This window comes from Notechis scutatus, chromosome 5 (assembly GCF_049901735.1).
Source record: "Notechis scutatus isolate UNSWTSFEM ecotype Mainland chromosome 5, rNotScu1.2, whole genome shotgun sequence".
Taxonomy (NCBI): domain Eukaryota; kingdom Metazoa; phylum Chordata; class Lepidosauria; order Squamata; family Elapidae; genus Notechis; species Notechis scutatus.
In genome coordinates this window covers 67,058,759-67,081,476 of record NC_142013.1, presented here as the reverse complement: position 1 = coordinate 67,081,476, position 22,718 = coordinate 67,058,759, and the positions used below count along the sequence as shown (strand labels likewise).

General features: G+C 35.5%; 1 protein-coding gene across 4 annotated transcripts in view; it reads left to right on the top strand.

Moving 5' to 3' along the window:
• The window catches only part of POLA1 (DNA polymerase alpha 1, catalytic subunit), a 360,204-nt gene that overhangs the window by 147,605 nt on the left and 189,881 nt on the right, over positions 1-22,718 (top strand). For all 4 annotated transcript variants that reach the window (XM_087966893.1, XM_087966892.1, XM_087966891.1 and 1 more), the window contains exons 29-34: positions 7,023-7,228; positions 10,583-10,715; positions 11,919-12,050; positions 12,448-12,622; positions 20,644-20,822; positions 22,001-22,132. In XM_087966893.1, coding sequence (XP_087823019.1) covers positions 7,023-7,228; positions 10,583-10,715; positions 11,919-12,050; positions 12,448-12,622; positions 20,644-20,822; positions 22,001-22,132 — 957 coding nt within the window. The remainder of the gene's footprint in view (positions 1-7,022; positions 7,229-10,582; positions 10,716-11,918; positions 12,051-12,447; positions 12,623-20,643; positions 20,823-22,000; positions 22,133-22,718) is intronic.

Genomic DNA, 22,718 nt, shown 5'->3' with positions numbered 1-22,718 from the left:
GCAGAGCCCCAGCCAGACACCTGAGCGGAGCCCGGGCGGTGCGAGCGGAGGCCGCTGAGCAGCAGGAAAAGGGAGCTGGGCAGCCACAGACCAGCCGTCTCTCCGTCTGACAGCCTCAGCCGAATCTCTGCCTCCCAGCGCACTTGGTCCTTCGCCCGCAGGCTTCCCCGGCCCCTTGCCAAGCGGGTTTTCTGCCCCAGCCCGGCTGGGCCCTCGCTGCCTTCCCCTCGCTTGGCTGGCCGGGCTCCTTGGGCAACCCGGCTGCCTCGTGCCAAGAAGCGTGCTGCCAGGCGGGGGCCATGTGGTGCAGAGCAACACGCCACCGCCCAACCCTGGCGACGGAAAGCAGCGGGCGCTCCCCAGGCGGTGGCCTCGGCCCCGCCACCAGGGAAGCGGCTGCCCAGCTCCGGAGCTGATCCACACCTGACCGTCTGGAAAGGAAGGGTGTGTAGCGTTGGTGTTGTGTGTGCAATTTTTTGGCGTGCGGCGCGGGGTCTCTCTTGGCTGGCCCCGGTTTTTTTTTCAGAGGGGAATATCATGCCTGCAAAAGACAGTCTCATAATTGGACAATGATCAACCGGGGTGGCGAGAAGAAGAAAGTATTGTTTAACTGAGCAAGCATTTCCACGGGAAACCAGAGCTGGTTTCATTTCTTCAGTACCAACATGGTGTATACAATAAAGTTTTACTTTTGGGAATACAATTCTGAAAGTGTTTCCTCTTTTGGGTTTGCTAATTGGACAGTTGACATCATATTTAAAAGAATAAAATATAATTTAACATGCTTCAAGTACCAAAATAAAAAGCTGGAAGAAGTATTATCCACATTATTAACTGGTAATTGAATGTCTCTTTACAAAATATACCAAATTACATGAAGAGTATGCTTCGAGTGAAAACAAAGTCATATTTTAGGAAACAATAGTGAAGTTTCAACAAATTGAAATATGTGTCTGAAGTTAACACCATCCAGAAAAGTATGAAGGGCAAATTTTATTCAATTTGCATGGTCATATAGCTCTGGGAGGATAATAGGGGGCTATCCATTCAAATCCTGAAATTTTTCATCCTGGACCATATGCTATATATATGAATGATGAATAATGTACATGTACACTCAGACTTGTTTGGGAAAATTCCAATCCATTCACTATATGACCTACCAGCTAAGAGTATTAGTAATCGCTATGTCAGAATTTGCATGTACTTCTTTATAGTTAATTATTCATTGAATCCTAAATAAAAAGATTAAGGAGAAAAAGACTAACAATTAGAGTGTTTCTGCTCACAATGGATTTATGGCAGATATCATTTTGGAAGTATACTAAATCTCATGGCAATTTCCCGTTATTGTTGCTATTTTCAATACATGGCTTGATCATGGGAAAAATACATTATTGATTCATCTAATTATTTACCGTGACTCAGGGGCTTAATTTTGGAAATATTCCTTCTGGCAATAATTGCTCTCCCTCCATGGCATTACTTGTAACAACTGGCAACTGTGCTTATCTGATTGTTTCTGATGTCTTAGTACCAAAGTCAGTGTCAATTGTCCTATAAACTACTATTCTTGCTGCATGTGTTTATCTTCCAATTCTAATTGACTAAACATCAAGGCACTTGTTCAGTATTTGACAGAGAGGAGATTTGACCCAAAAATAAAGATAAGGAAACCAGCTGTAATCTTCTTGTCCTCAGAAGTTCACTAGACCCATGGCTGAACCTATTTTTGCATTGCATCTACCTATCACTGTGCTCTTAGCCATTAGAGCAGACTCTTTTTCTCAAGATGATTTGGCCTTGGAACATGATATCCAAGATGCTTTATCGCTCATTAAGGAACTTAAGCCATTATTTCTATAGTAAAAACTTTACAGAGTTGTTGGGAGAAGCAGGAAACATATCTGTCTCAAGAATCTTTTAATTCTTAATGCTTCATATCATCATTCCTACTAAACATATGTTCTCTGTGTTGTTGAGAATATTTTTTCTAGGTTGTGACATTGCACATTCACCCCATCTCTTGATGTATTGCTTATAGCAGATAGTTGGACTTACAGCTTCTTGATTGAGTATACATTACAATTCCATAGAAGCCCTCCAAGTTGACCAACTGCATTTCCCCCGGTTCTGAAAGTTGTGGATCTTTAAAACATATGACACTCTTTACATAATGAAGTACACATCTGATTTTGTTTTTTGTGGGTCCAGATTTTAAGGTTTGATTCAAATCCAGAAACCTAGAATCTACAGTTGCAGTGAATTTTATACTGTTTCCTTCAATCAGTTTCCTCCACTTTCTCCACTATTTCTATAGTGAATTTGTTGTTGTTCTCAACTAATTAATAGGAAACTATTTGAATCTATGGCTACTATACATGTTTATTTGGTGATTTTTGAAAATTATAACCTTAGTTGTTATTAAGAAAGGCTGAGGATTTTTATTCCCTGTGGACTGATGCTATTCTGTTTGTTCTTTGGTCAAATTTATCAGTTCTTCCTAGGGCTTGTTTTATCTGTTTTTTTTCTCAATCCAAAGATATCCATTAAGCATTCCTGCATTCTTTGAATAGACAAAGCTTTGGCAGCTTTCCCAGTATGTCTTTGTTATTCTTAGAAAAGAGTTTTAGTCTCTTTCAAGGCATTCTGTCAGTGCCTTGTAAGCAGTAACATCTGGTGAACAAGCTTCCCTCTGAGTCAGTGTTTCTCTGGAAGATTTGTTTAGGATCCTGCCATCTACTTTTATAAAGCAGTATTCTTGGATGTTCATTTAAGAGCTGATTCATTTTAGATTAGTCAATGATTCCCTCTTCCCAGTTGTGTCAGTTGGAAATTCCCACTTCCATCTTGTAAGCTTGGTAGTCAACCAAATGTGTGATACAGAGACCATGAAGAAAGAAGGTTGATTTTCTGTAATGGTGGCTCTTTAAGCGGCCATGTGTGCAATGAGCTACCTATCCATTCTGTGACTATGTTTGTGGGTTTTATGGGTTCTTGTAGCTTCTGCAATTATTTAAAAAATGAAGGGAAGGAAGGATATGCAAAATAAATATATGCTTCTTCCAAAAAATCTTCAACACTGGAAATTCCTTGAATGAGGTGCTGCTCAGACATATCCTTTATATTTCTGAATTTATAGATAGAACCAGAGTTACAAATAAATATCCTGTTTTGTCCTTGGGAAAGGAAGGAAGTAATTCCAATTTTGCTGTATTTTCGATGCATTTTTCAGTTTTGTATATAATATGGAAAAGGCTATTGGAAAATTTCCTTTCTTTTTGTTTCAATACATTACTTCTTATGCTATTTCAATATTGTTACATTATGTAATTGTTCACAAAACCAATTTCCTCTTAAGACAATCAAGATATTTAACAATATACAACCTGCTTCAATGAGAAAAAAGTTAGAAAAACTAAAGATAGATTGTGTCTACAAAGGGGGACGTGGTGTGATGAACTACAGTGGAGCAGCAGTTTTCCAGGAAAAAGGAACTGGAGGGGGGGCAGTTTAAGTCAAGAGACAATATAGCCCAAAACTGGATTGGAGACAAAGGAAGAAAGGAGACCCACTCCCTAAAATCTCCCAGGGTATTTCCGTTAGGATCAAAATAGTTGAGGTTTAGCCTGGAAACACTGAGCAAATAAAGGACTGAACTTTGGCTGGATTGTCTGTTTTGTTCTTGGCCTGGTCCTGACGTATGCTGTCAAAAAAAAAAAATCAACAGCTAAATATTAGCAAATTTGGCACATAAGTGTAGAGGCATGAAAGCCATCTTTTTCCACTATTTTTATTTTTTAAAATATATTTTTTTAAAAAGTCATATTTATAATGGACAGATCATCAATTTAACATATAAAGGTAAACCATGTCTATGAACTGTTTTCATAATGTAAAAAAACTATAAGTTTAACTTAGTGCCAAAATCTTTACTACATTATTACTATTAAAAGTTAAAAAGAAACATATCAAAAGGAAAAGGAAAACAAAATCCTCTTAAAAATAATATCATTAAATATCTAATTTCTGACTTCCCCTTTCTTTGTACTTCAAATAGTTTTTAGTATTGATGTAAACTTGAGAAATCATACTCTAAATTTTTATATTTGCCTTGCTGATAATAATTTAATGTATTTAAAGATATATTATTTCAAAAATTAAACATTTTGCTTAAATTTATTTAAATTTATATAAATTTTATTAAAAGTTTTACAAAGAAAATAAAAACTAATAAAAGGGAGTAGGTTAAAAACCATGTTACCTGAGGGATTGCCTTTCCCCAAGATTCTATACCCAGCCAACTCAATCAGGCAGAATGGGCATACTGCAGATCTCTTCAGCCAGAGTGTCAGTTGATGGGGACTAGAATATGGGCTTTTTCTGCAGCGGTCCCTGCTCTACAGAATATCCTCCCTTTGGAGATTAGAATAGCCCCAACCCCTTTGGCCTTTCATAAGGCCCTGAAAACCTGGCTACATTCCCAAGTCTGAGGTGCTGAATATGTCAAGGGCCCTGTTTCCTGGCTTTATTGCTAACTGGCCAAGTATATAGGTTGCTACCACGTTTTCCCAAAAAATAAGACATATCCCAAAAATAAATCATAGTCTGATTTTAAAGTGTGCTCCTACTATAAGCTCTACCCACCAAAGAAGCTCTAGTTAAAATCGTCATCAGGAGGGAAGGCATGACCAGCAATGGAGGCATCAAGGGCGCGGGGGCCAATGATGTCTGGCAGCAGCCACAGCTTGCGCAGCACAGGTTAGTTGATTACCTGTCCAAGCAGCAGGTGGAAGCAGGGGAAGGAGGCACATGATCTGGATGTGCTGCATGGGACACAGGAAAGCCAAGAGTCGATAGGCTGGGGCAGCCGGGCAGCCACAGGAAGTTCGTCTTTATGCAGCAGGACCAGCAGTAGATGGAGGAAGGAAGCAATCATGCAGCGCAGGCCACGAGAAAGCCAAAAGTCAGGTTGGAGCAGCCAGGCGGCTGCGGGAGACTCATTTTCCTGTGAGGGCACTGGCAGCAGATGGATTCAGAGGTGTGTGTGTGGGGGGGGGGAAGACAGGTGATCCCGATGTGGCACAGGAAGGCAGAAAGTTGGCGGGCCGCAGGCAAGCCGAGAGACGCAAAAATGAGCCTCCCACAGCCGGCTGCCCATCTGTCCCACCATCTCTTGGCTTGCCTGCTCTGTTGCTATAGTGAGCAAATAAAAGAAGTGGACCGGCAGCCAGGCAGAGTCCTGCTGGATGGGGCTGCTGGAGCTGTCACCGCGGGTGAGACAGTTGTCAAGGCATAGATGGCCTGGCTGTGGGTGCGGGGTGCATGGGGCAGCTCCACCCTCTGCTTTGGGGCAGCATTACTCTTTGGAGACATCATCCAGCCATAATTCCCCACTAGATTTTCTCACTTTTGTTAGTTTTGCAATTGCTGCATATTCTCCAAGTTTAAGTTCCTAATCTGATATAGCCGGTAGTGTTATTTTTTCCAGTATTATGCAATGTTTGTCTTTATAGCTATAAGCATATACAGATAGCATTTATTTATTAGAATTGGTAACAACTTCATTAAGTGAAGTGGTTGCTAAGTCATAACTGTGAACAGTTACTAAATAAGGCAGATGCTAAATAACGTATGTCTTAATAAGATATGGCATTTTACTGATAATTCCATTATCAATAAAGAATACTAGAATTTTGCCTAATTTTAAAAATTGATTTCATTTCAAACTTGGTCCCTCTGATTCTCTGAATGGTGTTCATCACATATGATGGAATATTCCTATTCTCTCATGGCTTTTACAGCAATTATTGCCATATGATCTGTCTATTTGGCTATAATAGAGTTGTATCATCATTATCATTTTAACCATTGTCTATCCACTGCAGGATGAAGACCTCTTCTGCATGTTTCCAACCAATATTGTCCTGAGCTTTCTTTTGCTAATTGGGCCCACAATATTTGCTGATTTCGTTAATCCATCTTGTTTTAGGACTCTTTTGTGGCCACTTTTTATCAAGTGGGATCCATTCTATGATTGTCTTGGTCCACTTGCCATCAGTTCTTGCTATGTGACCAGGCCATTTCCATTTCAATTCTTTTATTCTCTTGATGATACTGTATATTTTTGTTTGTTCTGTAATCCATGTGCAGGTCTTTCTACCTTGTCTTGTAATACTGAGCATATATCTTTCCATGGCTCTTTGCACCACTTGTAGCTTTTCTATCAATTGTGAGATTAGTATCCATGTTTCACTGGCATATGTTAAAGCAGGTAGCACACACTGATCAAAAACTTTTCAGGCAAACGAGGAGGTTGTTCTTGAAAGTTATGCTTAGTTTGTCAAATGCCTGCCAACCTCATTTAACACACCATTCAATTTATTTTTTTGCATCATCTTCCATTGAGATCTGTTGGCCAAGGTATATATAGTGGTCTACTATGACTAGTTCTTTTCCAGATATATATTTTTTCTTTCTTGCCCCCCACCCCCTTCTTTCTATCGCCATTTCTTTATAAAAAAAAAGGAGGTTATATACTGTCTATAAAACATTTTGTACCTCTTCTCTCAAACCATAGCTTGGTGTAAATTACGCAGATAATTTCTAATTTACTGTCATAATTGGAACCAACAGTCTTAAATAAAATTACTGGTCATAACTCCCTTTTTTCAGTACTATTGTAACTTCAAGTGGTCGCTAAACAAATGGTTGTAAATTGAGGATTTGCTCAACTGTTCTTTTCATTGTTGCACTGATATTTCTTTGAAATTTTGTGTCAAATTTCTGACATGCTTTTTTCTTTGTTCTGTCAACATACCATATCTAAGTAGAATACAATATTTGTATACAGTAGTATGTTTTGACCTTTGCTGTGCTTTTTATCTATTCTGTGGTGTGGATAGACTATGTTTGCATATGTTGTATTTTTTTCTGTTTCCTAATTTTTTAGCTCATGAGTGTTTAAATATTAAATATTAAGCAAGAGTATTTTTAAAAATTAATTGGTGGTATATTTGCAGATTAAAAGTGAAATAAATAAACTGTACAAGTTACTGGAGATAGATATTGATGGAGTTTTTAAGTCGCTTTTGCTGTTAAAAAAGAAGAAATACGCTGCTTTGGTTGTGGAACCAGCAGGTGATGGAAAATACATTACTAAGCAAGAACTTAAAGGATTGGACATCGTGAGAAGGGATTGGTGTGATCTTGCAAAAGAGACTGGAAAGTAAGTAGCACTTTATGCATTCTACTCTTTCTCTGAAAGATTTAACAGTATTTTTGTATATACAACATTTTAAATATTGCTATATTAATCTGTGTTTCTAAGTGTACTATAACCATTCAACTGTTCAATACTTTATAGCATTTCTAATTAGAAATATTTTAAAAGGCCCTTCAATAAATCTATATGAAAGCCCGTTGGCAAGTATTAGTAAACTGGCCTCTGCTATAGGGCAGAGGTTGCCTCTGACTGGAATTTCTCAAGTTAAAAAAAATCCACATAGAAAGCCATTTGTTTCTGGAAGTTATGCCTCCAAATTAGTAATTATGCTAGAGAGCAAAAGAGGTTGAAAAAAGTCTGAATTGAAAGTGACTCCCAGTAATTTAAGCAGAGTTCCATTTTTGTACAGAAGCAGCAGCAGAAAAGGCAATGAAGTAGAGCTGGGGAATGGCAGATAGGATGAGTTCGGCCAGAAGAGTTAGGCAGGGAAGGTAGAACCTGACAACATGCTGATTCTTTTTCTTCATAAATTATGTATTTTGTTGAAATAGTAATACTGACAAATAATTCTTGTGTTCAAAACTGTAGTAGAGGAAGTTGAGAATGTATTTTTTTAAAAAACAAGTTTTATTTAGTTTTCCATATTTTAACATCTCTTTTTAGTGAACAGCATGATTACAGGTTTCACATATACATACAAATATGGCCATGGTTACGTATTCAATTTTTATATCCAATTCCTTATCTTAACAGTGCTTTTATACATTTTCTATTTTATTGTATTATTCCAAATATTTATCTCATTATTTAATTCACTTATGATAACTTCATAATCATTATACTTTAGTACTTTTAACTGTCACATTTGTATATTTCATCTTAAATTCTAATTAAAAAAAGACACTTCTATAAATTGGTTTCCCCCCTGAAATCTCAATATAAGTGCGCCACCTCTAAGTTATAAATTCATTTATTTTCACCCCTTTTACATCTCGTTGAAACATTTACCTGAAACATTAAACTTAATAATCCCTTTAAAACTACATAGCATATATAAATCAGATTCTGCATGATTTTTCTCCTTTTAAATTTCATTAAATTCTGCCCCCCAAAAAAGGACATATTAATCATTCAAACAGTAAAACAATCCTAAGCCCTAAAGTTAATTCTTTTTCAGCTTTCCTCCTTCATAATTTCATTTATTTCCATATATTTAACACACATATTCCATTAATTATTCCATTCATATTTAAACCAAAAAAGCCAACATTCCAATCTTAAAATATTTCAATATATCTAATATACTTATTCCATTATTTGTTACAATTATCTCTACATAAAGAGGAAGAGCATTAGATTCCATTTTCCAAAAAATAACAATTCTGTTTTTCCATCTTGTCAGTCTATATGTCCCTATTTCGTAACTATAAATTTATTTATATTACCCCTCAATACCTTGCAGAATCCCCTTTCTATATAATAATCACCCATTATTTCTGTGTCCAATTAAGGATTTCCCCATTTTTTACAATTCCCATATTTTTTTGTTTCCAAATCCTGTTTCTTCTCCCTTCTTTCCCCCTGTCTTTTCTCCTTTGTTCTTTCACTCCAGTTTTTATCCCTCTCTCTATTTATAGCTTCCTTTTGCCCTTTGAATTTCTGCTGACTCTTTTTCCCTTTTTTAATTTTTCGAATATTTCCCTTTCTATTTAATTTCTTAAATCTCCTGTATTTATTTCCAACTCTTTTCTTCTTTCTTTAAGGAGTTCTTGGTTCTCGATGATCACTAAAGGTTGTCTCTTCTATGATTTGCTCAACCTCCTCTTCTGCCTTTTGTCTTTGTTGTTCATATTCTGCTGCCGCATTTTCAATAAATTTTAAAGAAAAACCCAGCGATTCACCTCATTCTTGTAGTGTTTCTTTCATTTTTCTGAGTTCCATTTTTAATGCCAGAAGAGAAATTGCCATTTTACAACTTTCTGATTCACAATTTAATCCAAATAGTATCTTTAAAGTTTATTTCCAACAGTCAACTTTTCTTCCTCTCAAGTTTTTAAGTCTCCGCTAATCCAGTGCCAAATTCATGTCAGAATCAGCAACTAATCCAAAGGCAGAATCTTCCTAATTCTTTCTTTGTTACAATGTTTCAATTTTTGCAAAGTTCTTGCTTTATTGTATCAATTTCCATGCAATTTCAAGAAACGAGTTTTTTAAAAGAAAAACAAGTTGAGTTTAACTGAGATGGCACTCAGTTATTGTGCTAAGTCTTCACCCCCTCTTTTCTTTTTTCTTCTCTATTATTCAGAGCTTTTTAAACCACAATTTTCCAACAAGAAAAAGATCAAATCCAGTTGATATTAAATTTCCTCTTTAACAGTCTATAGTTCAGCTGTATTAGTGCCAATATAAAATCAAAGTATACTTATCCAAGTTGATTATATAGTTCCTTCTCCAGCTTCTACCTTTTGCGGTTTCCAAGTCCCGATGCTATCAAAAGCAATTCACACCTTTTTTTTTCTCTCTTTCTCTTCGCTGCTTAGATCCTTTCTTAAAGATTTTTTTGAAATGTTAATCCTGGGGATATCTTCCATTTGATTATATCGTCCCGTTCCTCCTGCTGTTCGCTTCTTTCTCTCTCTCCTGCACAATCTTATTCCAATCTAATCTTCCCCTTCAAGGTGGCCATTTTAGACCACCACTTCAGGCGTCTTCGGGAGGGAGCAATTGCCAAACCGGGGTGGGGATTTGCGACTCCCCTCTACTCAGCTGACGGTCTCCCCTTCCTCCGCCACCCCTACGAGGTAGCTTCTTCCCTGAATCCAAAGGATTTGGGCTCTCTGACGCCGAAGCATGAACCAAAGCCGCGCATGATCGCGGTCAGCGGTCCGTCTTTGGGGAAGCTCAAACAGGAAGTCGAGAATATAATTTTTAACGAGTTGGACAAGAACAGAGTAAAATGCACATCTTTACTGATTTGCATATCTATTTTATTTTGTTTTTCTACAATTAGATGAGGTTAGTTAGCTTTCTTTATTCACAGAATAATTTAAAATAAATATTTTATGATATATTTTAATAAATATGCAACTATAAGTGGCAAATATTTAATGTGAATTAAATTGATGGAATGGTCAATTGATTAATACAGTCAGATGTAACATAAATGTTAGAAGAGATGTGGCCAGATTGTTTTGGCTATTAGCCTACACTCCATGCCAGTATTAATAGCAGCCAATAATTTTTGTGGAGAGATTTCCACAAAACTTTCTGAACAACTTAATGGGATTTATGAATATGCTGTGAATTTTCTAAAGGTTTATTATCTTAATGTGTCATATCTTATGTCTTTTTTTACAGCTATATAATTGGCCAGATCCTTTCTGACCAATCTCGAGATGTAATTGTAGAAAACATCCAAAGAAGGTTAATAGAAATTGGAGAAAATGTCACAAATAACCTTATTCCTGTAAAACAATATGAAATCAATAAGGTGATTAATATTGTTGTTGATATTACACATGAATCAGTTTGAATATATCCATGGAACTCTCCATTGGTGTACATTTCTTATGTTGATAGCAGTTATCTTCATACTAAAGCCACATGATTCAGAAATCTACTAATATTTTATCATTCTGGCATGAGCATGTAAAAATGTATGTCTTAGAGGAGAAATAATAAAACAGGATTTCTCTGGGCTATGCAGAATTAAATTTATTTAGAACTTTGAGTAATCCAGACAAAGTCTGTTTTTTTCTGTATTATTTTATATAATATCTCTAAAATTTTCTCATTTAATCTATATTTCTCAGCCTGTGTATTGTTGCTGCTTATAAACTCATATTTCAGCACACTGACAATATATTTCTGGACATGTCCAGGATATGTCTCGGGTGCATTGCTTAAATGAAAGCAGTGTTTTTCTAGAAAGGGGAAAGAATAAGTATCATGTTAGTTCATTTTGACAATCATGATTTTCTTCTCAGCTTACTCTAAGTGTAAATGTCTCTTACAGCAGAAAGGTCGAGTAAATCATGATAGTAGATAGGACAAAGGTAAGAATGAAGATTTTACAGAAGAGAGAATCCTGCTTTTTTTCCCCAATCTGACATTGCTACTGACTATAATAGAATAATAACGCTGTCCTTCCCATGTATATTGTGTATATAAGAGTGAATGTCCACTACATCATGGTTAGGAATCCCAAACTATTTGTTGGAGAGAAAACAAGCTATGTTAATATGAAATTTTAATGTTACTTTTGAAAAATGTTCAATTGCTTTGGTTGCTTTGAAGTATTTATTCCCCTAAAGTCAACCTGCAAATATTCTAAAATCAATCAAGCACATATACATAGCAGTCTATGTATCTAAAGGAATTCTGAGCAGTAAAAAAAAAAAAAAATTAAAGCAAATTTATCCCTTGGCTTCGTGGCAATTTGAATTGTAAATATATTTATGATTTTATTTTGATGTTGTAAGCCACTCAGAGTCACCTCACAGTTAGATGGGTAGCAAACATAAATAAAACAATCAATAAATTTTTCTGATGTTCACCTAAGAACATTTCCTAGAGTGGCAGTCAGAAAGGAATAGTGAAATAGTGATTATGACTAGATTTTAAAGGATCACTTAATGTTACAATGTTCTGTATGGCACATATAATTCAGTAGCCACCTTTCTTTGACCTGTAGGCATTAACAAAAGATCCCCAAGATTACCCAGACAAGAAAAGCTTGCCTCATGTGCATGTTGCCTTGTGGATGAATTCTCAAGAAGGTAGAAAGCTGAAAGCTGGGGACACAGTGTCATATGTTATCTGCCAGGTAAAAGCATTCTTGTTATTTTAAAAGTATCTTTTTCCCACTTAGAAACAAAAACAAAACTAATCCGTATAGTACATTAATGGTAAATAAATACTACACTCCTTTTTATATACTTTGTAAATAAAGGACAGACTGGATCAGAGAGCCAGTTGATGCAAGTTAAAGGTGGTGGACTAGAAACCAGGAGATTGGGTTCTAATCCTGCCAGCCCAGCTAGCTTTGTGGCAGTCCCTCTCTCTTAGCCCTAGAAGAAAGGCAATTGCAAACCATTTCTAAAAATGTTGCAAGAAAACTGTATGGATTTGTCCAAGCACTTACCAGAAGTCAAGACTGACCAAAAAGGGTGAGGGTGGGGAAGAATACAACTTGTGTCAACAAATTCATTCTTTTGATGAAGGATGGGTCAAATCTGAGTGCCAGCCAGAGAGCATATGCTCCGGAACAACTGAAGAAACAAGGAAATCTTACTATTGATGTTCAGTATTACTTGTCACAACAAATTCATCCAGTGGTAGCTCGTATCTGTGAACCCATAGATGGAATTGATTCCGTTCTTATTGCAGCATGGCTTGGTAAGTATAGCGGTGTTTATTTTTCTAGTACTTATTCTTAATATTGATTGGTGAACAAAAATCTGAGAATTCGTATATGTTATGAGAATATGCCTTCCATGCTATTACGGCTATTTTTGGAAGAGATAAAGAAATAAAGATTGCTGGTTACATTTATACAGGAAGCATCTATATATGAGATGACTAATGAATGACTAAAATCATCTGGCCTAGTGAGACAGATGTTTATGAGATGTTGAATTGAAGATTACCTCAACAAGCTCATAGCACAGGTAGTCCTCAATTTACGGCCACAATTGAACCAAGATATATATTGCTAAGTGAGAAATTTGTTAAGTAAGGTTTGTCCCATTTTACGACTTTTCTTGCCACATTTGTTAAGTGAATCATTGCAGTTAAGTTAGTAACATGGCTGCTAAATAGAATATAGATTTTCCATTCATTTTGCTTGTCAGAAGGTTGCAAAAGGGGATCATATGACCCCAAGATACTGCAATCATCATAAATGTGAACTTGTTGTCAAGTATCTGTATGTAAGTCACTTCTGACAGTTTTGGAAGCCATATTAGCTTCATTCTTGAGCCTGGGAAAATGGGAGGGGGGAATTTTGTGGAGCGTATGTGGTTAGACATAATAGTATTCTTTTTTAAAGTCAAGGTCATGTTATTTCTGCACTTGGCTGAGGAATGGTTAGATAGATCGATGATAGATAGACTTCTTTATTGGCCAAGTGATTGGACACACAAGAAATTTGTCTTGGTGCAAATCTTTCAGTGTACATAAAAGAAAAGATACATTCATCAAGAGTCAAGAATCATAAGGTACAGCACTTAATAATAGTCATAGGGTACAATAAGCAATCAAATCATACTAGGAAACAGTCAATATAAATCGTAAGGATACAAGCGACAAAATTACAGTCATACAGTCACAAGTGGGAGGGGATGGGTGATAAGGAGTGATGAGAAGATTAATAGTAATAGTAATGCAGACTTTGTAAGTAGTTGGACAGTGTTGAGGGAGTGATGCCATTCGAGAAAAAAATGTCCTTGTCAAGTTGTTCTGGTGTGCAGTGCTCTATAATGTCGTTTTGAGGGTAGGAGTTGAAACATTTTATGTCCAGGATGTGAGGTGTCTGTAAATATTTTCACAGCCCTTTTTTTTGACTCATGCAGTATACAGATCCTCGATTGAAGGCAGGTTGGTAGTAATTGTTTTTTCTGCAGTCAGAGGTTACTCTCTGAAGTTTGTGTCTGTTTTGTTGGGTTGCAGAACCAAACCAGACAGTTATAGATGTGCAGATGACAGATTCAATAATTCCTCTGTAGAACTGTATCAGCAGAACATTCTTTGTTGTGCTTTTTTGATGATGTTTTTGATGTTAGGTATCCATTTTAAGTCTTGTGATATGATAGAACCTAAAAATTTTGAAGGTCTCTATTGTTGACACTCTGTTGTCTAGCATTGTAAGAGGTGGTAATTTATGGGAGGTTTTCTCCTAAAGTCTACCACCATTTCTACGGTTTTGAGTGTGTTTAGTTCCAGATTGTTCCGGTTACACCACGAGGCAAGTTGTACAACCTCCTGTCTATGTGCGGATTCATTGTTGTCTCAAATGAGACCAATCACTGTTGTATCATCTGCAAACTTCAGTATTTTAACAGATGGATCATTTGAGATAAAGTCATTGGTATATAGGGAGAAGATAAGTGGAGAAAGCACACAGCCTTGGGGGGGGGGGTAATTGTACAGGTATCAGATGTGATTCTGCCTAGCTTCACCTGCTGCTTCCTGTCCGTTAGGAAGCTTATGATCCACTTACAAGTGTGTTCAGGTACCGCTAGCTGGTTTAATTTAGTTAGAAGAATATCTGGAATGATGGTATTGAATGCTGAACTGAAGTGTACAAAGAGGATCCTTGTAGGATGTAGTGTAGAGCCATATTAGCAGCAGCATCTGTCGATCTATTTGCTCGGTATGCAAACTGCATGGGATCTAACAGCGGATTGTGATGGTTTTCAGGTGGGACAGCACAAGCCTTTCAAAGATTTTCATAACTACAGATGTTAGAGCAACTGGTCTGTAGTCATTCAGTTCCTTGATGGAGGGCTTCTTTGGGATAATAGTAGAGCGTTTGAAGCAAGAAGGAACATAGTACATCTCTAGTGATTTATTGAAGATTCAGGTGAAAATGGGGGCCAAGTGGTCAGCACAGACTTTTAAGCAAGAAGGAGTTATTTTGTCTGGCCCTGGTGCTTTTCCTGGCTTTTATCTGTGAAATAGATCTTGCACTTCTTTTTCTGTGATCACTAGAGATTGTGAACCCAATGGGTTGGGGCCAGTTGTAGGAGGCTTGGCTGTTGTTGGTGTGTTTGAGATGTGGGTTGTGGAGATAGGTGGCTGTAGTTTCTTTTCAAACCTGCAGTAAAACACATTCAGGTCACCTGCTAGTTGTTGATTTCCTTCTGCCTGGGAAGGAGGTTTGCTGAAGCCAGTGATGTTTTTAAGAGTTTTCCACATGTTTTCTGGTTCATTCGTTGAGAACTGATTCCTTAACTTTTCAGAGTAGCTTCTTTTTGCTGCTCTGGTCTCTCTTGTTAATACGTTTCTGGCCTGATTGTACAGCATTCTATTGCCTTTTTTGTAGGCTTCCTCTTTGGAATGACATAGCTGCTTAAGTTTAGCTGTGAACCAAGGTTTAGTGTTACTATATATTAGCAGATTCCTTGTTGGTACACATAAATCTTCGCAGAAGCTGACATATGATGTTACAGTATCTGTGAGCTCATCTAGGTTTGCAGAGGTATCTTCAAAAACATTCCAGGCAGTGCAATTCAGACAAGCCTGAAGTTTCAGCTTTGCCTCATCAGTCCAAGTCCTCACTGATTTAATTGTTAGTTTCGTGGTTTTAAGTCTTTGTCTGTAGGCAGGTACAAGGTGAATCATGCAATGATCAGAGTGTCCCACAGCTGCTCATGGTAAACACCTATAAGCATCTTTTACTGTTGCGTAGCAGTGGTCTAAAGTTTTTTTTGCCTCTGGTCGGACAAAATAGAGGGGATGTCTCAAGTTGGGATGGATGGTGATTGGGGTATGTGATACAATGAGGGGGCAGGGGGTGGATTTGTAATTTTTTTACTTATTGGAGGGAAACCCGGAACTTTCAGATTTGGGATTTCCCAGATGTGCCAGTTTACTACTCTAATAAAAGGATACTTTGAGAACATGTCTGTTTCAGAGTTATTGATTGGAGCTGAGGTTTTCTGCAGCTCTACACACACGACCATTAGTGATGCAATGGTGTGAAAAATGGTCATGAGCTGCAGTGGCGCAGTGGTTAGAGTGCATTACTGCAGGCTACTTCTGCCAACTGCTGGCTACCTGCAATTTGGCAGTTCAAAACTCACCAGGCTCAAGTTTGACTCATCCTTCTATCCTTCCAAGGTGGCTAAAATGAAGACCCAAATTATTGAGAGCAATATGCTGACTGTAAACTGCTTAGAGGGGGCTGGAAAGCTGTATATAAGTCTAAATGCTGTTGCTATTAGTCACTTTTTCAGTGCTGTTGTAACTTTGAACAGTCACTAAATGAACTGTTGTAAGTCAAGGACTACCTGTACTAATTTTTTGAAATCTTATATGGCCTTTCCTGAAATCTTAAACTAGCAGCAGAAATGTACATCCATAGTTTCTATTGCTCATACATTCTTTAATGAAACTAGCCCAGTTATGGTAAATCCAATCTGCTCTTAAAACAATACATAGCAATATTTTAAACATATACAATAGGTTGTCTTGTTCTTTAAATGTGCATCCTATATTTCTATCAGATGTTACTTATGGAGCCTAATGGAAAAGATGAATAACATATGAAACATCAATCAGTGTTTTGGTTAATCAGTGCTTTGGTTATAAAGTAATTATAAACCAAGTGCAGCTTGATACTTTAAATAGAGATCATGATGTTAAATCCTGTGTCATTACTGACTTTAAAGGTTAATTTTGTATTAAGAAATCCAAACCAACTTAATCCATATTTCTCAGGGAAGATTTTGTATTAGTTTATGAGAATGTTATCTAGTTGGATTATTATCGCTTTGTTCAGACTATCCTAATCTCATGACCTCCAGATATGATATATTTGATTTCTCAGCCAGGATATCAAACTTTATGCTAATTGGAGAAGTCTAGCTTGTTTGTTGAAGGGAATAAACTTAGGTGAGTCCTACTAAAAGTGTTCGTTTGTATCTCATTTGAAGAAAGACCTATAATGCAAATGATATAAACTTGTACAAACTATTGACTTTAATATCTTTTTGCAGGTGCATTCAAACCATTTTCGGGTTATAGCAATGATGGTTTCTTCTTTCAGAGAATAGTTTGATTTCAGAGGAGTTTTTCATTACTGAAGACCTAATTATAGGGTAGTCATTTTCAGTACTATGTTTCTCCCAAAATAAGACCCGGGTTTATTTTCTTTTGCCTTCCGAAATAAGCACCTGGGCTTATTTTCGGGGGTGTCTTAATTTTATTTTGCCCTATACTTCAGGGCAGCTCAGCATCCCAGAGAAGCTGAAAACGGCACTTTGGCTCTTGCCTCTGCTGTCACAAGAGACATTGCTGGTGCTCGCTGAGCATGCTTGAGGCCAGCGAGCAGGCGCTGTTGAAGCCACAGTTGCAGCTTTTTCATGTTTTAGCTTTGCCCTCAGTTGGGAGTGGGGTAGTTCATGGTGAAATGGTGGGTGAATTTACTTGCAAGGTATTCCTAAAACGTCAGCAGGAGGGGAGGGTTGCTTAGGTAGTAGGCTGAGAAAGTGGGGTTAATATGTGAGGTGTGGGTATGGGTCAATCTTAGCATTTCACCTTCCTGCATTTTGCTAACTTTTGACTGCACATAAGGAAAGCAGAAGCAGCAGAGACCCTGGCTTGTTTCTCTCCCCAAACTCTTCCAGAAATGGGTCTTCACAAGGCTTCTTGCAGCAGGACGCTGCAAAGCTTGTTGTGGCATTGCGTGCATGAGCAGTGGTGCCACTGCAAGGTTCATCCCATCGATGCAACCCTCGCAAAGACCCATTTCTGAGACTATTTTATTTCTACAAAATAAAAGTACATTCATTTAAAATAAATATAATATAAAAGAGTACAGATTTTATGACATCTCATATGTGAAGTTGGATTTTGGCTATTTAAATTTTAAATTAATTTTGTTTTAATTTTGAGGATCAGTGGGGCAGTATCTATTGGTCTTGTGAGCATAAGATTGCCAATTCCCCACCTTCCACCCCTGGTTTTTAAATAAATTTGGAGTTAAACAACAAAATGTTATTTATTTGTTGGTTAGTTGGTGCTGTTTTAGCTAAATAAATACATTTTTACAGACTATAATGTTATAATAAATTTTCAAACTAGCAACCCTCATGTATATCCTAAGCATTTTTCATAGTTTAATATTTCTTAAAGTTGAGTTTTTGTAGGGTGAATGAATAATCGTGGTCCAGGCACTTGAAAACAATTGTTATTTTTAGAAATTCAGACTGGAAACCTCTAGATGGCAGCACTAGACACCATTTTCAGTTTGTTTCTCAAAATATTTCATGAAGTAAGCTACAAGGTGATTAACTTTAAACTTGCATATACAGAAGTAAAGCTTATTAATCAATTTATTTTTAAAAAATAGGTAATTTTTGAAATAATGCATCTAATCATCTTGCCAATTGAGATTAAATAGAATTTTTATATAAGTGTATGACTACAAGGCATAATTATCCTAGCAATTATTATATAACTTAAATACTACATAATAATTGAGATTTTACATTTCTATATTTTCCCCAAGGTGTGATCTGATCAACGATTACTGGGCCTTTACTTCAATTAAATGACAGACTATATAATGACTTCTAACATAATACATCAGTTTGTGGTTAAAGTGATTGTTTGACTTTACAGTTATACACAGCATGTGTGAGAATATAGATTAGAATGAATTTTGACAGCGACATCCGTGAGATAAATATGAATAAATCTGTAGATATTAGATATAAATATGAATAAATCTGTAGATATTAGATAAATATGAATATATCTTTAGATTTAGATATTCAAATCTGCCTTGTAGATTTGAAATGTGCTATTAGCTAACTTAATTTTTTCAAGACTGGAGATACTGAAATTATTGTTCAAAAGTGCATTAATGCACCTAAGAAATAATCTGTGATAGAAATACAATGTTATTATTTATTTGAAATTATACTTCTGAAACAGAAGCATTAAATTTATTTAAATGCTTTATTGACTCAGGATCATAATTGTGATTTTATAGCATTAATTGTTGTTGATGGGATTTTACTGACATAACTAAATTTCTACTGCTAAATCTGTATCTAATTCCTTTTTAACAACAAAAGGGTTACTTGTGCTGCTCTGATTATTAATTAAATGAACCAAAGTGTAAATAAAGTTCAAGGTTTTTAAAAAATTGAATTTAAAATATTACAATAGAAAATAATTTTCAATAATGTTTTAACTAGCATTCTTTATTGAAGGGATTTATTATAGTCCTATCTGTGATTGATAATTGATAATCAGAATTTCATACCATTTTATTAATAGTACTTTAAGAATCCAAATACATAATATATTTTATGGCAATAACGTTCTAAAGCATTAAGTAGATAAATTGGGCACCAGTTCTCAGAGTTCAATTCATCAACCACGCTCCAGAATAGAATTAGAAGTACAGTGATATGTATGCAAACATTTTATAATTGCTTCAGCAAAGGTAGTATGTAGCTTGCACTTCTAATAAACACATGAACTAATTTTAGTTGAATATTGAACATTCTTTTTAAGAAGGCCAGTCTTTTATTTCATAAAATTAGACAGGGAATAATGCCAAATATAAGTATCATCACATCAATGAATTTAAACAAAGAGATCTTTATCAAAACAACTTATGGGTATGTCAAGGACTTTCTTACCCTGTAGAAAGTACTCCTAATTTTATTCCTCACTGGAATACATTCCTCTCTTTCATCACTAGAAATAGAAATGCTTATGGAATGTATATTGCCAAATTTTATTGAGGTAAAATGCTTATTAGTACTGCCATCTCCTCTTCCTTCCTTCCTCCCTCCCTCCCTCCCTCCCTCCCTCCTTTCTTTCTTTCTTTCTTTCTTTCTTTCTTTCTTTCTTTCTTTCTTTCTTTCTTTCTTTCTTTCTTTCTTTCTTTCTTTCTTTCTTTCAAATACGGTTTGACTCTGTAGCAGTATTCATCTAAATTATTTTTTCTGTATGGTCTGTTAAATTAGTAATCTTTATTTGAGAATTTTAACCTATCCTGATGCTTATTGTATAATTCTAAATACAAAACATATTTGTACAAAAAGAAATATGCTCATTTAAAAAAAAAACTTTCTGGATTCTAATAATCAAAAATGCTTTTTTATCTTCAATTCTGACTTTTTTATGCTGCTGAATTTTAACGACTGCATTAGATTGAAACTACATGCTGTTAACCACTGAGCCAAAATGAAATCAACCACTACATTGAAGTCTTGAGTTGGCAGTTGTGTGCAGTCTTAAAGAAGTATCTAATAACAATCCAGCCAAGCTTCTTTTAATGGGTTTTTATAATCTCTCTTTCATTTTAATGGTGCCATTCTGTTTTCTAATAAAGATGCACAATTTTATTCAAAATTCACTGTGTCACTAAAGGAAAATAGCAATAAATCTATTCTCTAGAAGTAGCATGTTCATAAACAAATGTTCTGCTGCATACTCCCCATGACAGATTATGCATTGTACTTGCTTTATTTATAAAGCAATTTTGTGTGGAAAGATAGGTAATTTCATCATATTGCTGAGATCTTTATTCTAGGTTAAAATGAGAAAATGTATTTTTTTAAAAGTATCTCATCCTGAGAATTCAGTTCTATTTTGGAATTTGCAACTCCCATTTGAAGCTGATGTGGCAAAGAATTGCTTTCTTTAGACTTTGAATTTATATTTCTTATTAACAGGAATGGATCCCTCACAGTTCAAAGTCCATCAACATTACCATAAAGATGAAAAATATGATTTGTTTGGTGGCCCAATTCAGCAAACTGATGAAGAAAAATATAAAGACTGCAAGAGATTCAAGTTTGCTTGTCCAAAATGTGGGACAGAAAATATTTATGATAATGTCTTTCGGTACTTGGTTAGTATATGGTATTTACAATTTTTGAAAGGAATTGTCTGCTTTGGACAAGATACTAAGGGAAAAGAAAAACCCTACATTAAGAGTTTCAATAATGGGCTTTTATATATTAACCTCAAATTAATTTTGCCTGTTTTTTCATGACATTTTGGCAATTGTACAAAATATTTCACATTGTATGTCAGACTGCTTAGTTTATAAATTCTATTTAAATATTAATTATTCTAAAATAAACTAATTAGAATTAGATGACTTTTCCTGCATAATTATTTGTATTTTTACATTTCTCTTTCCTTTTATGTAGCAGTTTTATAAATATTATCTTTCCTGCTGTCTTTGCACATCAGACATAAAGATACATCGGGTAAATTCACGTTCAGAAGTACTGCCAAAAATGTATCTGTGACCTTGGATCAAAACTTGAAATAGAGCCAGATATTTTTAACTCTGTTGCAATGTTATGCATGCAGTAGTTATTGGCAAATTAGCAGGCTGTGGGATAGTGAAAACCTTGGGAGTTAAAGCAAATAAATTCTTTATCTAAATTAAAAGTAATTATTTTAAGTTAATTTGGACAAACAGCAGATGTTTTGTGTTCTTTGAATCAAAACAAAGCAGTTGTTGGAAGCAAGTGAGAGGGAAAGGCAGACAAAGATCAGCCAATACTTGGTAAATCCTTGACTTTGTTTCATTACAGCTGTAAATGAAGATAGAAAATAATAAGATAGTTACTTGCACAGAGGATTGACAACTTACAGATGGTCTTAAGTGTAAAAAGAGCAGATATCAAGCTCTGCAGTTTTTTTCACCTGGAATTACAATGTTTTTAGTGCAAAAATTGTTAGATTAGATCGTAAAAATACAATTTTTAAGCAGTAATAGTAAGGGGAGTCTCAAAGCCTATCTGCTATCTACAGTATTTTCTTTATTATGTATTTTTATTTATCTTAGTCCCATTTCTGAGAGATATATTAAAAATTATGTTTGGATACCAAGCTTGCAAATGTTCCACTAATGTTCAGTATATTCAGTATAGTATGTAAAATCAGTTGTCAACAACAAAATGCTAAGATAGATTGTATATTTTTAAAATGTGTTCTTGCATGAGATCCTATTGCAAAGTTGCCTTCAATATGTATACCCAAATTTTGATTTTGATTTTCATTTTTTATCTCCAGGATGGAAAATTTAAAGCCAGTGTGCTATGCTGTAATCCAGAAGGATGTAATGAAAATCTTTTAAATTACTCTATGCAGATTAACAACAAGTTAATCTTGGATATAAGAGGCTTCATAAAAAAATATTACTGTGTGAGTAACTTACTGTTAGTCTGTATTTAACCACATCTTTTCCTGATTGAATCAATGTATTAAATAACAAATGTCCGGTTAAATGACATGATATTGAAATGCTAAATCATGGTTTAATTAACGTGAAATAGCATTAGGCTGATTTGATCCTGCCTCATATTCTACCTCACATTCCTGATGTAGTTTCTTAAGCATCTTAGTTTCTGAAGTAGGACAACTAAAAGCTTAGTTCAGACCAAGATATGAGAAGACTTTTTCCTTTCATATCTTTATTTAGTGGAAGGACTTAAATCACAGTTTTTAGACTCAAAGAAATTAAGACTTGAAAAATCAGAGTATCTTCCAAGCTGTGAAGAGGTTGGTGATTGAGGATAGGGACATATTATCATACTGTTTATCCCTAATATACTGATATCTCACTGAGATTGTATTCTCTGAACCAGTCTAATGTTATAGTTGATGCTGGTTTTGGAAATTTAATTAAAATATTTTAACTAAATTTGAAACAGTATACAAATCACTTTTGAAGTATTAGTATTATTTTCTGAAGTGTTTCAAATTTCAAACTATGTAATAAATGATAGTA